Source organism: Pelodiscus sinensis, chromosome Z, assembly GCF_052426305.1.
Source record: "Pelodiscus sinensis isolate ZL-2025 chromosome Z, ASM5242630v1, whole genome shotgun sequence".
Classification (NCBI taxonomy): Eukaryota; Metazoa; Chordata; order Testudines; family Trionychidae; genus Pelodiscus; species Pelodiscus sinensis.
This window is the reverse complement of record NC_143085.1, coordinates 17,590,314-17,604,057: the sequence shown is the minus strand read 5'-3', so window position 1 is coordinate 17,604,057 and position 13,744 is coordinate 17,590,314. Positions and strand designations below refer to the sequence as shown.

The 13,744-nt window shown below is 48.9% G+C and overlaps 1 protein-coding gene across 9 annotated transcripts in view; it reads left to right on the top strand.

Moving 5' to 3' along the window:
* The window catches only part of FBRSL1 (fibrosin like 1), a 1,043,303-nt gene that overhangs the window by 1,013,029 nt on the left and 16,530 nt on the right, over positions 1-13,744 (top strand). For 5 of the 9 annotated variants that reach the window (XM_075898375.2, XM_075898366.2, XM_075898368.2 and 2 more), the window contains one exon: positions 13,320-13,403. In XM_075898375.2, the coding sequence (XP_075754490.1) occupies positions 13,320-13,403 (84 nt within the window). The remainder of the gene's footprint in view (positions 1-13,319; positions 13,404-13,744) is intronic. The other 4 variants (XM_075898370.2, XM_075898365.2, XM_075898369.2 and 1 more) reach the window with 1 other exon arrangement.

Sequence of the window (13,744 nt, the reverse complement as noted above, 5' to 3'; positions counted from 1 at the left end):
AGATGTGGAGAGATTGGAGAAGGTCAAGATAAGAACAACAAAAATGATTAAAGGCCTAGAAACATGAGCTGTGAGGGAAGACAGAAAGAATTGGGCTTGTTTAATTTAGAAAAGAGAAGACGGAAAGGGGACATGATAGCAGTTTTCAGGTATCTAGAATGGTGTTTATAAGGGGAAAGGAGCAGTTTTCAGGTATCTAGAATGGTGTTTATAAGGGGAAAGGAGAAAAATTGTTCTCCTTGGCCTCTGATAATAGGACAAGAAGCAATGGGCTTAAACTGCAGCAAGGGAGGTTTAGATTGGACATTAGGAAAAACTTCCTAACTGTCAGGGTGGTTAAACACTGGAATAAATTGCCTAGGGAGGTTGTGGAATCTCCATCACTGGAGATATGTATGAGCAGGTTAGATAGACATCTATTAGGGATGATCTAGACAAGGGCTACTCAGCCTGCAGTCCATTTGCAGCCCATTTACACAGGGCTCAACATGGGTGGGATCCTTTGAACACGTGCCACAGCGGCGAGATGTCTCCCAGGCTGGGTGAGCATTGAAAGACACAAGCGGACGGGCTGGTTGGAACAGACGGCTACAGGATGTTGGCATTTCTAACCACCAAGGAGGAGGTGTTGGGAGCACTGGGGCATTGTGGGATGTGCTGGCTGCTTGGCTTGAGAGCAGAGCCTGAGAGGTGCTGATTGGCTCACACTGTCCATGTTTGGATCCAGTGTTGTGGCCAGGGAACCATGCTTCCATCCCACACAGAGTGATAGTCTCCCATGGGATGTCAGCCATATTGGGAATCCAGGATGGTGCTCCTGGGCACCTGTCCTTTTTTGTCTCTTGTGTCTTGCCTGACTTGCCCAGCTCCACCACAGGTTGGAGTGCTTTGGCTTGGAAACTTTTCTTTTTATAGTAAAATCACTCCAAGAAATGCACAACTTAAAGCTTCAAGCTAAACACACAAAACACTGGTATATAATTTTCTTTTTTATTAGAAGCATTAAAAAAGGCAACAAATAAGAGACACTTGTGGGATGAACACAGGGTTTTCAATCCTGTTTAGGAGAAGGAATTCACTTTTGCAGAGATAAATAGAAAACCAATGTGTCTTCTTTGCCAAAAGACTATTGCTGAGTTAAAGAAAACAAAATTGCAATGGCACCATGAATCTTGTCACTCTGAGTTTTAAGACTTGTATCCACCTGACAGCAATTCAAGAAAAACTAAGATACGTTCCTTACTGGAAGGTTTCCTTACTCAACAAGATATGTTCTGTTCTCAAGTTAAAGACAGTGATGCCATTACAGAAGCCTCCTTCAAAATGGCCTGACACATAGTTAAATCAAAAAGACCTTTTATCGAAGGTGAATTGATACTCAGTTCTTCTTGAACTGCAGCAAATCACTTTTTGCAGAATATAAAAGCAAAGAGGATATAGTTAAACAAATATGAAAACTGCGAGTTTCTGATTCAACTGCAATCTGGTATTGGACGAATCTACTGATTGTTCAGACATAGCTCACGATCTGGGTGCATTTTTTCAATGGCAAAAAGTATGTTGAAGAAAGGCTTACTCTTTGATGGGTCAAACTAGGTGAAAGGATATTTATTCTGCACTGTTGGCATTTTTTTTTGAAGGACCAGGAAACATGCATTGATTTGAAGAAGCTTACTTTGATAACAACTGCTATCACTCCCTCCATGGTTGCAAAAGAGAAGGAGCTAATTTCTTTGTTGAAGAAAAATCCACAGTTTCCAGATTTCTTTCCATACCATTTCATTCTGTACCAGGAAGAGTTAAGCAGTAAACTGAAGAGAGGATTTCTCAAGAGCACAATGGATAGTGTCACAAAAATCATCAACATCATTGTTGTAAAGACCTTGAAATATAGACAGAGTTGAGATTTAGTTGAGTACAAAACACAGTATGGTCACTTGGCAATGAACGCGGAAGTTAGATGGCTGAGTCGAGGCAGTGTTAGATCAGTTTATGGAACTGCCTGTTGTATGAGTGTTTTTGGAGGCAAAGGATCGCCAGGATTTACTGTCATGTTTAGACAAAGAGATTTTCCTGCTAAACATGGCTTTTCTTCCTGATATGACTTGCCACTTTCATGCACTCAATCTTAAACTTCAAGGCAAAGAAAAAACCCTGCCTTCTCTGACATGCAATGTTTCTGCATTTGAAACAAAACTGGCCCTTTTTCCAGATCAGCTTTGTGAGAAAGATTTAACTCACTTTCCCATCCTCAACTCCCAGGTGACACAACTAAGTGAACATGCATCTTTTTTGCCTGATTTTTTTACCCTGAAGACAGTTCTTGAATTTACTGAAAATCAGGTAAAGGCAGTCTCACCTTCAGCAGTAAGATTTGGTGTTGAGAAGGCCACATTTGAAGAAGAGATGATAGAGCTGCAAAACAATAGTACAGGCAGTCCCCAGGTTACGTACAAGATAGGGACTGTAGGTTTGTTCTTAAGTTGAATCTGTATGTAAGTCGGAACTGGCGTCCAGATTCAGCCGCTGCTGAAACTGACCGCCAGTTCCGACTTACATACAGAATCAACTTAAGAACCCCAAGCATCCCCAAGTCAGCTGCTGCTGAAACTGATCAGCAGCTGATTCCAGGAAGCCCGGGGCAGAGCAACTCTGCCTCGGGCTTCCTGTTGTCAGCGCTGGTCAGTTTCAGCAGCAGCTGACTTGGGGACGCCTGGGGCAGAGCAGCTGGGGTGCTGCTGGGTTGCTCCTGCAGCACCCCATCTGCTCAGCCCCAGGCGTCCTGATTCAGCCGCTGCTGAAACTGACCAGCAGCGGCTGAATCAGGACGCCTGGGGCAGAGCAGCTGGGGTGCTGCCAGGTTGGCCCAGTAGCGCCCAGAGCGGCGCTGCGGGACCAACCGGCAGCGCCCCAGCTGCTCTGCCACAGGCGTCTGAAGAAAAGCCTAGTCTGCAAGGGGGGGGGGGCGTACTAACTGCGCCCCCCCCACCCCAGCAGACCAGGAAGATGCAGGCGGCGGACCGAGATGCACCGCGGTTCCGCCGCCTGGGTCCTCCGCGACTTTGCTCCCAGTCTCCCTGGTCTGCTGGAGACCAGCAGACCAGGGAGACGGGGAGCGAAGCCTCTGAGGACGCCAGCAGCAGGACAGCCACGGGGCGTCTGGGCTGTCCCACTGCCGGATTCCCCGAGGTTTTGCAAAGCCGCGGGGGGGCTCAGGCAGTGAGGCAGCCCAGGCGCGCCTGGGCTGCTCCGCTGCCAGGCTTCGCAAAACTGCGGGGGGGCTCGGGCAGCGAGGCAGCCCAGGCGCGCCTGGGCTGCTCCGCTGCCGGCTTCCCTGAGGCTTTGCAAAGCCACGGAGGGGCTTGGGCAGACCAGGGAGACGTGGAGAAAGCCCGGGAGTACACGGGCGGCAGGACCGCAAGGTCCCGCAGTACGTGTCCTCCGGGGCGAGCCCCGTTCGTAACTGCGGATCCGACATAAGTCGGATCCGCGTAAGTCGGGGACTGCCTGTATTCTAAAAGCTAGACCTAAGGAAGAGGACACTGAAACATTTTGGATGACCTATGTACTAGAACTAGCTTCAGAGAGTTAGTCTGCAAAAGGAAAAATTTAAAAAACAACAAATAGTCTAGTAGCAACTTAAAGACTAACAAAACATGTAGATGGTATCATGAGCTTTTATGGGCACAACTTACTTCTTCAGCTGTCAGGAGTAGGGTTACCAGGTAGACCCCACGAAAAAAACAGACACACTTGATTATGGGGGAGGAGAGTTGGCCGGGAGGGGGGCAGGGCGGGAAGCAGAGCTGCCGGGAGGAAGGGGCGGGGGATGGGAGGCAGAGCTTGGTGAGGGGGGAGGGTAGTGGGGCTGGCCTGGAGGGACGGGTGGGTCTGGGAGGAAGGGGGGCCTGGAAACAGAGCTGGGGAGGGTCAGGGTCCGCGGGGCTCGACGGGAGAAGGGGGGATCCGGAGGAAGAGGGGCGGGAAGCGGAGCTGGTAGGGGGGAAGGGTGTAGCCACTGGCCGCAGCCAGAGGCCAAGGGGCCGTGCCCCCAGCAAGCACTACCTCGAATTGCTCGTAGAACCAGGCGGGGGCAGGCGGAGAAGCTGGGAGTCTCTCCCCCCGCCCAGCTTCTGCACGCAGCCAGAGGCTCCCAGCTGGGAGGCAGGGCCGCGATCAGTGCTGGGAGCCTCTGGTTGTGTGCAGAAGCGGGGCGGGAGGAATGGCTGAGAGTCCTGGCCCCCGCCTGCCCTGGCTTTAGACCGTGACCAGAGGCTCCTAGCGCCAATCGTGGCCCTGTCTCCCAGTCAGTCCCCTGCCCCCACCGGGGTTCCATCCGGCGCCCAGCTGGAAATTCAGAAAATACCGGACATTGCACATGTCTGGTATTTTCTGAATTTTTCTACTGGACAGATGGTGCAAATACCGGACAGTCCGGAAGAACACCATACACCTGGCAACCCTAGTCAGGAGTATTTTATGTACTGGAAGACATGTACTCAGCATTACTGAAATGTACCCAAAAAGTGCTAATTTGCTTTGGGTCTACGTATGTCTGTGAAAGTTCATTCTCCTCCATAGGAATCATCAAGTCAAAATTGCACACCTCTCTTACGGTATGTCTACACTGTATTCCTCTTTTGAGAGAGGAATGCAAATGCAGACAAATGAAATTGCAAATGAAGCGTGGATTTGAATTTCCCGCACTTCATTTGCATAATTGCATCCAATCACTATTTCAAAATACCCTATTTTGAAAAAAGAAATGCTGTGTAGATGCGGTTATTTCAAAAGAAAATCCTTGTTTCGAAATAACCCTTACTCTTTACAAAATGAAGTTTCATAAGTGGCTGGACCCAATTATGCAAATCAAGCACGGGAAATTCAAATCTGTGCTTCATTTGCAATTTGTTCATCTGCATTTGCATTCCTCTCTCACAAGAGGGGAATGCAGTGTAGACATACCCTTACTGACAGACATCTGACTGACTGTATTCCACTGTAGCAGCACTGAGACAAGCCTGATGTGAAACAGCAGGTGAAAAGTTTTCAGACACAATCTTCACACTGATTGTACAGGCAGTCCCCGAGTTACGCGGATCCGACTTATGTCGGATCCGCAGTTACGAACGGGGCCGTTCCTCTCCCTGGTCTCCAGCAGACCAGGGAGAGGAAGCAAAGCGGCGGAACACATGGGCAGCGGACAGGGCTGTCCGCTGCCCACGCGCTCCGAGGCTTGGCTCTGCTTTGCCCCACCCCCCGTCACCCTGGTCTGCAAACCAGGGAGACGGGGGGGGGGGCAAAGCAGAGCCAAGCTGCGGAGCGCCCGGCCAGCTGACAGCCCAGACGCATCTGGGCTGTCAGCTGATCGCGCGCTCCGCGGCTTGGCTCTACTTGGCTCTGCTTTGCCCCCTCCCCTCCCGTCCCCCTGGTCTGCAGACCAGGAGGACGGGGGGGGGGCAAAGCGGAGCCAAGCCGCGGAGCGCCCGGCCAGCTAACAGCCCAGACTGCAGACCAGGGGGACGGGGGAACGGGGGCAAAGCGGAGCCAAGCAGAGCCAAGCCGTGGAGCACGCGGTCAGCTGACAGCCAGACGCGTCTGGGCTGTCAGTTGGCAGCCCGCTCCGCGGCTTGGCTCTGCTTTGCCCCCCCCCCCCCCCCGGTCTGCAGACGAGGAGGGGGGGCAAAGCAGAGCCAAGCCGCGGAGCGCGCGGTCAGCTGACAGCTGTCAGCTGGCCGCGTCCTCCGCGGCTTGGCTCTGCTTTGTTCCCCCCCCCCCCCCCCGGTCTGCAGACCGGGGTGGGGGGGGCGCAAAGCAGAGCCAAGCCGCGGAGCACGCGGGCAGCGGACAGCCCAGACGCATCTGGGCTGTCCGCTGCCCGCGTGTTCCGCCGCTTTGCTCCCCGTCCCCCTGGTCTGCAGACCAGGGAGACGGGGAACAAAGCAGAGCAAAGCCACGGAGCCCGAGGGCAGCAGGACAGCCACGGCGCGTCTGGGCTGTCCCGCTGCCCCCGTGCTCCATGGCTTTGCTCCGGACACCTGTGGTACAGCAGCTGGGGCGCTGCCAGTTGGTCCCGTAGCACCGCTCTGGGCGCTACAGGACCAACCGGGCAGCACCCCAGCTGTTCTGCCCCAGGCGTCCTGATTCAGCCACTGCTGGTCAGTTTCAGCAGCGGTTGAATCAGGACGCCTGGGGCAGAGCAGCTTGGGTGCTGCTGGGTTGGTCCAGTAGCGCCGAGGAGCGGCGGCGCTACTGGACCAACCCAGCAGCACCCCAGCTGCTCTGCCCCAGGCGTCCCCAAGTCAGCCGCTGCTGAAACTGACCAGTGGCTGACTACAGGAAGCCCCTGCCCCGGGCTTCCTGGAATCAGCCGCTGATCAGTTTCAGCAGCAGCTGACTTGGGGATGCCTGAGGTTCTTAAGTTGAATCTGTATGTAAGTCAGAACTGGCGTCCAGATTCAGCCGCTGTTGAAACTGATCAGTTTCAGCAGCGGCTGAATCTGGACGCCAGTTCCGACTTACATACAGATTCAACTTAAGAACAAACCTACAGTCCCTATCTTGTACGTAACCCGGGGACTGCCTGTACTTATACTTGTATAAATTCCAGTGCTGTACAGGCAGTCCCCGAGTTACGCGGATCTGACTTATGTCGGATCCGCAGTTACGAACGGGGTTTGCTGCCCGTCTCCCTGGTGAGACCAGCAGACCAGGGAGACGGAAAGCAAAGCCTCTGAGGACGCCGGCAGCGGGACAGCCGCGGCGCGTTTGGGCTGTCCGCTGCCGGCGTGTTCCGCAGCTTTGCTCCCCGTCTCCCTGGTCTGCTGGAGACCAACTGAGCAGGGAGACGGGGAGCAAAGCGGAGCAAAGCCATGGAGCACGCGGGCAGCGGACAGCCCAGACGCGCTGCGGCTGTCCCGCTTCCCGCGTGCTCCGTGGCTTTGCTCCGCACGCCTGTGGTACAGCAGCTGGGGCGCTGCCGGTTGGTCCCGTAGCGCCGCTCTGGGCGCTACTGGACCAACCCGGCAGCACCCGAGCTGCTCTGCCCCAGGCGTCCTGATTCAGCCACTGCTGGTCAGTTTCAGCAGCGGCTGAATCAGGACGCCTGGGGCAGAGCAGCTTGGGTGCTGCTGTGTTGCTCCAGTAGCGCCGAGGAGTGGCGCTACTGGAGCAACCCAGCAGCACCCAAGCTGCTCTTCCCCAGGTGTCCCCAAGTCAGCCGCTGCTGAAACTGACCAGCGCTGACTACAGGAAGCCCGATGCAGAGTTGCTCTGCCCCGGGCTTCCTGGAATCAGCCGCTGATCAGTTTCAGCAGCAGCTGACTTGGGGACGCCTGGGGTTCTTAAGTTGAATCTGTATGTAAGAACTGGCGTCCAGATTCAGCCTGTTGAAACTCATCAGCGGCTGATTCCAGGAAGCCCGGAGCAGAGCAACTCTGCCTCGGGCTTCCTGTAGTCAGCCACTGGTCAGTTTCAGCAGCGGCTGAATCTGGATGCCAGTTCCGACTTACATACAAATTCAACTTAAGAACAAACCTACAGTCCCTATCTTGTACGTAACCCGGGGGACTGCCTGTATTGGCAGCTTTGGTTTGATTTTTAAAATTGTGAAGCCAAAAAAAAAATAGTAGTCTACAGAATGGTCTTCTGTTGATATGCATTTAGTAGTTACATTCCTGGACTGTCATTGCTCATTAAAAGTGCTGTCATTTGGGTAAATATTGCATGTTATTAATATCAGCAGAATTGACTTAAGTGGGGCTTGTGTGTTCTGTAGTCTTGCCTTAATCTTTGTATTCACACCCATCAGTGTGAAAGAAGCAATTTCATATATTTGTATATATATTTGCATGTACATGAACCACACTTGAGCTGTGTCACTTGGCATGTGCTGTGAGTATCATTGTGGCCCACAAGGCTTCCAAAGTTGAGTAGCCCTGATCTAGACAGTTCTCGATACTGCCAAGAGGACAGGGGACTGGACTTGATGATCTCTCGAGGTCCTTTCCAGTTGTAGCATTCTGTGATTCTATATTCAGCAAGATTTACAGCTGCAGAATAGTCTCTTCTGCTCCTGTGGTCCTCCTTTCCCCCCAACCCATTTCTGAGTATCCTGTATGTTGGATATTCAAGTATGCCTTCAGTTCCAGGCCTGCAGTTTCCAGCTGCAGTTAGTAAGACATGTGCACATGGATAGGATGACAGGATATAAATTTACTTTATATAATTAACTAGGGGTGATTTACATGGTGTTTTTCTGTCATCACCTTACTCTTTTTTTAGGATTACTGCAGGAGAATTCTGTGCCACTGTGCAAAGCAGAATTTGTGCAGAATTAATGTTCTGTGCAGAATTTTTTTTTCCCTGCAGAATTGGTGCTGCAGAAGTACTTGGCTACCTCTAGGGTCTGCTGGACCCAACAGAGCCTATCTTTCCAGCTCACAAAAACAGGACACTACCTAAGAATGGGAGGGAGGAACAGAAGGGAGCAGGTGTTGGAGGGTTCCAGACAACTGGTTTCCCAACACACGTTGAAGGAAAAAGGCAGCATTTAAGGACATTTCAGGCAAGCCCAGGCCCCAGTATCAGGTTGTTTTTCTGGATCCCTGGGCTCTAGGGTACATGTATCTGGGCTGAGGAGTACATATGCCCAGCTACATGTGTGTGATAACCAGACTGAGGCACACAAAAAAAGCGTAACAGAGAAACAGGAACAGGATTGGCATCTTTAATTCTATTTCTAGGGGAGTCTTTATATTGTTGTCTGTCTTGGTACACACAAGGGATGTTACATTTAGATTAATCGGCTAATCAAATAGTTGATGCAATTTGTATTAAATATTCAATTAGTCGATAAGGGCACCTCCACCTTTGAAGTGTAGCAACTTGTTGCTACATTTCAAAGGTGAAAGCGCCACAGGGAGCACAGGGCCAACAGGGGACTCAGGCAGTCACCCGCTGGCCCCATGCTCCCCGCAGGGTTTCAAAGCAGCAGCAACACATGAGCCCAGGGTTTGGCCCAGGCTGCACGCAATGATACCACTTTGAAGCATCCCCTCCTCTTTTTCCCCCCGCATCTCTTTCTGATGGAGACAGCAAGGGAGGGGGAAGTGACTAGTCAACTAGTGTGTTGACTATCTGATAAGCATTTGCTTATTGGATAGTCATCTAGTTGTTCACGTCCCTAGCACAGACAAAATTGCCTGCAAGTATTTTGAAATATCAAAATATTTGCAACTGTTGTAATGATACAGTTTTATTTTGGCAAATAAAATATGCAGAGTTTTGCAGAATCTTAAAATGTTGTGTGGAGAATTTTTATTTTTGGCACAGAAATGCCCCAGAAGCTAATAGTTGTCATATCATTTGTGATCAGCCTAATCAAATTCATCCCTGGCAAAGCCCCATTAAAATTAATTTAATTAAAATTAGCGTGAATGTTTGCCCAAATCCTAAAATGTAAGCTACCCCATCCTCAAGTTGAGATTCAAATACAAGATTTAGTACCCTTCAGTACCTACATCTTTGGAACCTATTTATCTGTCTGCAATGATCTGTGGAAGTGAATTATAAAGGGGGAGTGACTGGTGATTTCAACAGACTTAAGCAATGGTGTCCATTGTAAAGTCATGTAAGTAAAGCTTTTAAGCTGTATTATGCCACCCTGCATCTGTATGTCTGTACACAGGTGCCTAGATACTATGGCAGTGTCTTTATGTATGTACTTAAATATAGCATGGATGTGTATGCATGCTGATTACTTTAACTATGGGAACTGCTTTTCCTTCCCACTATCTTGTTTTTAAAAGAAGCCCTACATAATATCTGATTTTGCTGTGCAGCTCTGTATTAGAGTACAGTTTAGAGTCATAAAATTAAATGGTCTATTGAATTAAAGATGCTAAACAATTAGTATCTTTAACATTTCTTTAAAAGGAGCAAGCATTCCTGCGAAATATCTAGATCTCTAATGATTTCATAATGACATGCTTATCTCTTAAAAAAGCAAGAAGAATCCTTAACTTCACCTGAAGATAAAAAACCTTAAAGCAACTAGTCTGTGGTATATTAATCACAACAGCATACACAATAAATCTAAGTAAAAGTGCTAGTGGAGAACAGCAGAGTGAACAAACATTGCAGCAGTAAGATAGGGATAAATAAATCTTTTACTCTACAATATCTGAGGTATTTTTTTCACCTGATTGAACAAGAGTGTAGCTGGTGTGAATCATTGGTTCTGCTGCATTACCTTGTTACTGTGAGAGACATAAGTTATCTTAGGGTCACCTGTCTTCAGGATGGATGTTCAGCTGCTTGGTAGACGTTATATTTAATAACTACCTGACAGCCCACAGTTCTGCTCCTGACTTTCTCTGGAGGATTTTTTATTATCAGCCCATGTAGTTGAGTTTGTAAGCCGTCTCCTTTGAAGAAATCTCCCATCCGTTATACATCTTCAGAAATCTTCAAGGATCACATAGATGACAGTCTCCATCCATCTTAAGCAGCGGAGCAGGTGGAATGTTTATAGATAACTTCAGATTTGTTGTTGTGCTCTATCTTAAGTTTCCTTAATTCATTTTCTGGCTGCTTAGGGTTTGCAGTTACCAAGCTGGGGTCGGCTTCACCTCTCTCCCCATCATGTCACTCAGTTTAATGCTGGCCTTCTGTGCAGTGCACCAGTTCCTGCCACAAATAATGGTTAGGTAAATCTATGCCCCAGTTTTGGACTAAGTCATATTCATTTTAGGGAGTCTGGCCATATTTGGGTAGCAGTTTCTGCTCTGTTAATTTATTAGTACCCACTGTGATTCTCAATGTAGCATCTCTGTGGTGCCAGGCTGGTACCAAGTACTGCAGGCAGAATCTACTTTTTATTTATTCCAGTCTTAATGGAGGTTGCAGAGTTACTCTTTACATCACTTACTGCATTTACAATACACCATAAAAAAACAAGTAGTAAACCGCTGCACTTGAAGGCTGCACTAAGTTCTTGGTCAATTTTGTGCACAACTTAACTGGTCTCAGGAAATCGCCTGTTCTGTCATTGCCTGACAGTGGAGTCTCAATTCATAATAAAATGTGGGGGTGGGAACAGCTTGTTTATGTGTGTGTATGTGTTTCTACTGCCTTTGAGCAGGAAAAAATGGTTTTCATCTTTTTGTAACTGTTATTCTTCATGCCAATCCTGTCTCGACCTCCCGCTCCTAACCCTATGTGGGCAGTAGGTCTCAGACTCTGTCTCTGAGGTCTCTGAAAATGAAGACCATAGGGGAGCTACGCTGCAAAGCAGCAAGTGCCAGGAGCTAAGGGACCAAGTAGGCTCCCTCTCTTGAGCGGTTGGTGCCAGGAGGTCCTGTGGAAATGCTGAGTGCTGCAGCAGCATAGTCGAGTTCCCTCTTCACTGGACCATGGGTGGGCCATGCCACTGGTTCATTCCTCCTGAGGGGGGAAAATAGCACCATGCGGTGCATAATGTCTTATGCTGCCTAAAATGCCTGAAGGGTCAAAATGCCTTAGGCTGCAGCTGCTGATTGCAAGGACCCAGCGAGCAGGGCAGATCTGAACTCAACTGTCCTGGAACCAGGGCAAGAGTTGACATGACCCTTGTGAGTGAAGGAGCCAAAATGCTGTGGGCTGAGAAGTCCCACAATGACCAACTTCTTAGTTTTGGCATGGGAAGGAGCGGTGCCTCTCCATCTTCTTTTTCTTCTGAAGTATCAGTGATTGAGACTGGTGTCAACCCTATAATCACACACGTGAGGAGCCATGATGGTGCTGAGAGTCTTGTGAGGAGTCCATTCTCAGCACTGGTTCACAGAAGGAGTTGCTAAGTGTGGGGTGCCCTGATCTGGGGGGTCTGACTGTGGCTGGAACCAGTCTCCATCAGCAGACTTGTGAGATGCTGGTCCCTTTTTCTCATAGTTCTAGGCTAAGGTAAAACCTGCAACTGATTTTGCACTGGTCTTTCTGGTGACTCCTAAACACCTCAAGCACAAAGTCTTTGGATCACTTTTGGGCATGTGTTTACTACAGCCTTTGCAAGTTTTCAACCTGGGGGACTGCAGCATGCCACAGGGCCAGCGAAACAATGGGGGAGCGGCCCCCAAAGCAATCTTAACACCAACAACTAATAGTAACTAAACAAAGATGTAAAGAACTATATACAATTGACACTGCAAAGGCACTTGCCAACGCAACAAGAGTCATAAGGTGTTCCAGCTAATGGTCACTGGTGGTAAGAAAAGAATTGAGGGGGTGGCAGGTTGGCAGGGCTCTAAACTGAGTGCCATAAAGGCACAGCTCCACGGAGTGCCCAGGCCAACTTAACAGATGTTGCTAGAATAGAAGTTTTCCAGATGCTGTGTACTGGTGTGCGCACACACAATCACACTGCTAATCACAATTTACATGAACAGGCACTGGGAGAAGAAGGAGGGTTTATTTACAGTAAACTATAGTTAAACAATGTAGCATTCCAGTTGCAATAGAGGGAATATTAGCACAGACAGGACTCCAGCTGGTTACCAGCATTTTAAAAACTATGTCAACTCTGCATGGAACTGGTCTGCCCAATCTAATGTATAAAATGCTGGCAGTGTCCTCGGCCTTATATAAGCTAGGTTTCCCACTGCTGATACCAACTGCTGAGTTGCATCGACTATTTGCCATTATGGGAAATGTCAGGAAAGATTTCCTAGTGTAGACAAGGCCCCAAAAATCTTGAATCCCAGCAACTTAATGAAGTCTGAAATGATGCTCCCCAGCTGGCACTGGGCAGTGTCTCCAAACTCAACAATGAACGGGCTATATGTGATTTAATTCCAGCCAAAAAATGCAACACACCATCCATTCAGGGAACCGGAAGGCAAATACTTTGGGATAGGGGTGATGTTCCCTCAGTGTGCCCTCCCTGCTCATTCTGGAAGCAACTGTCCCACTTCAGAATGGTCTGTCTTGCTCGATGACCTTGGGTGATCCAGGCCAATTTACATGCAGTGAAATAAATGATTATGCTACATGCATCTTCTATGGAAGACCCATTATAATAAGGCATCAAAGCCAGAGTTATTACAGAGAATTAGCACTCTTTGATGCAAGATTGTACATTCACTCTTTGTCTTGCCCTGATTTAGGGGACAGGGAAAAACAGTCTGCCTGTTGCTCAGCGTCAAGTGGAGTTCTGCCACTTCTGTGGTGTTTCAGTATGCCCTGTGTATGTGTATCTGGATTTGATGGACAGGAGTACCAGCTTTTCATATTAAAACCCTTAACCATCACTGAACTAAAAACAGATCACCCCCTTGTTATCACAGGTTCTGCACATCCAGCCACCACCCCTTTTGGACCCTCGCCTCACCACAGCAGCTTCCTGCCTACGAGCCATTTGGCAGGTAAGTGTAAGTAAACCCTGCTCTCCCATTATTATTCTAGTTTATTCTCTGATTCCATGGATCAGCAGTCTGAGATATTGTAGCACTTAAACCCCCATAGGAAACGTACTTTAAGATGTATTAGGTCTGGTCAGAATTTAATGATAGCATTGTAGTGAGGCAACGTAGTGCTTGGCTTAGAAGGGCCTTAAGACTGTGGTCTACTTTTACACTATTAGTGAGTGAGGATTAAATATTCTCCAAGTATGTCTCTACACCAGTCCTTTTTCCCTAAAATTTTCCAATTATTGATACTGCCATAGTTGTAGAGCCAGTGCACACATTTCTCTGGCACTTTAATCAACAGC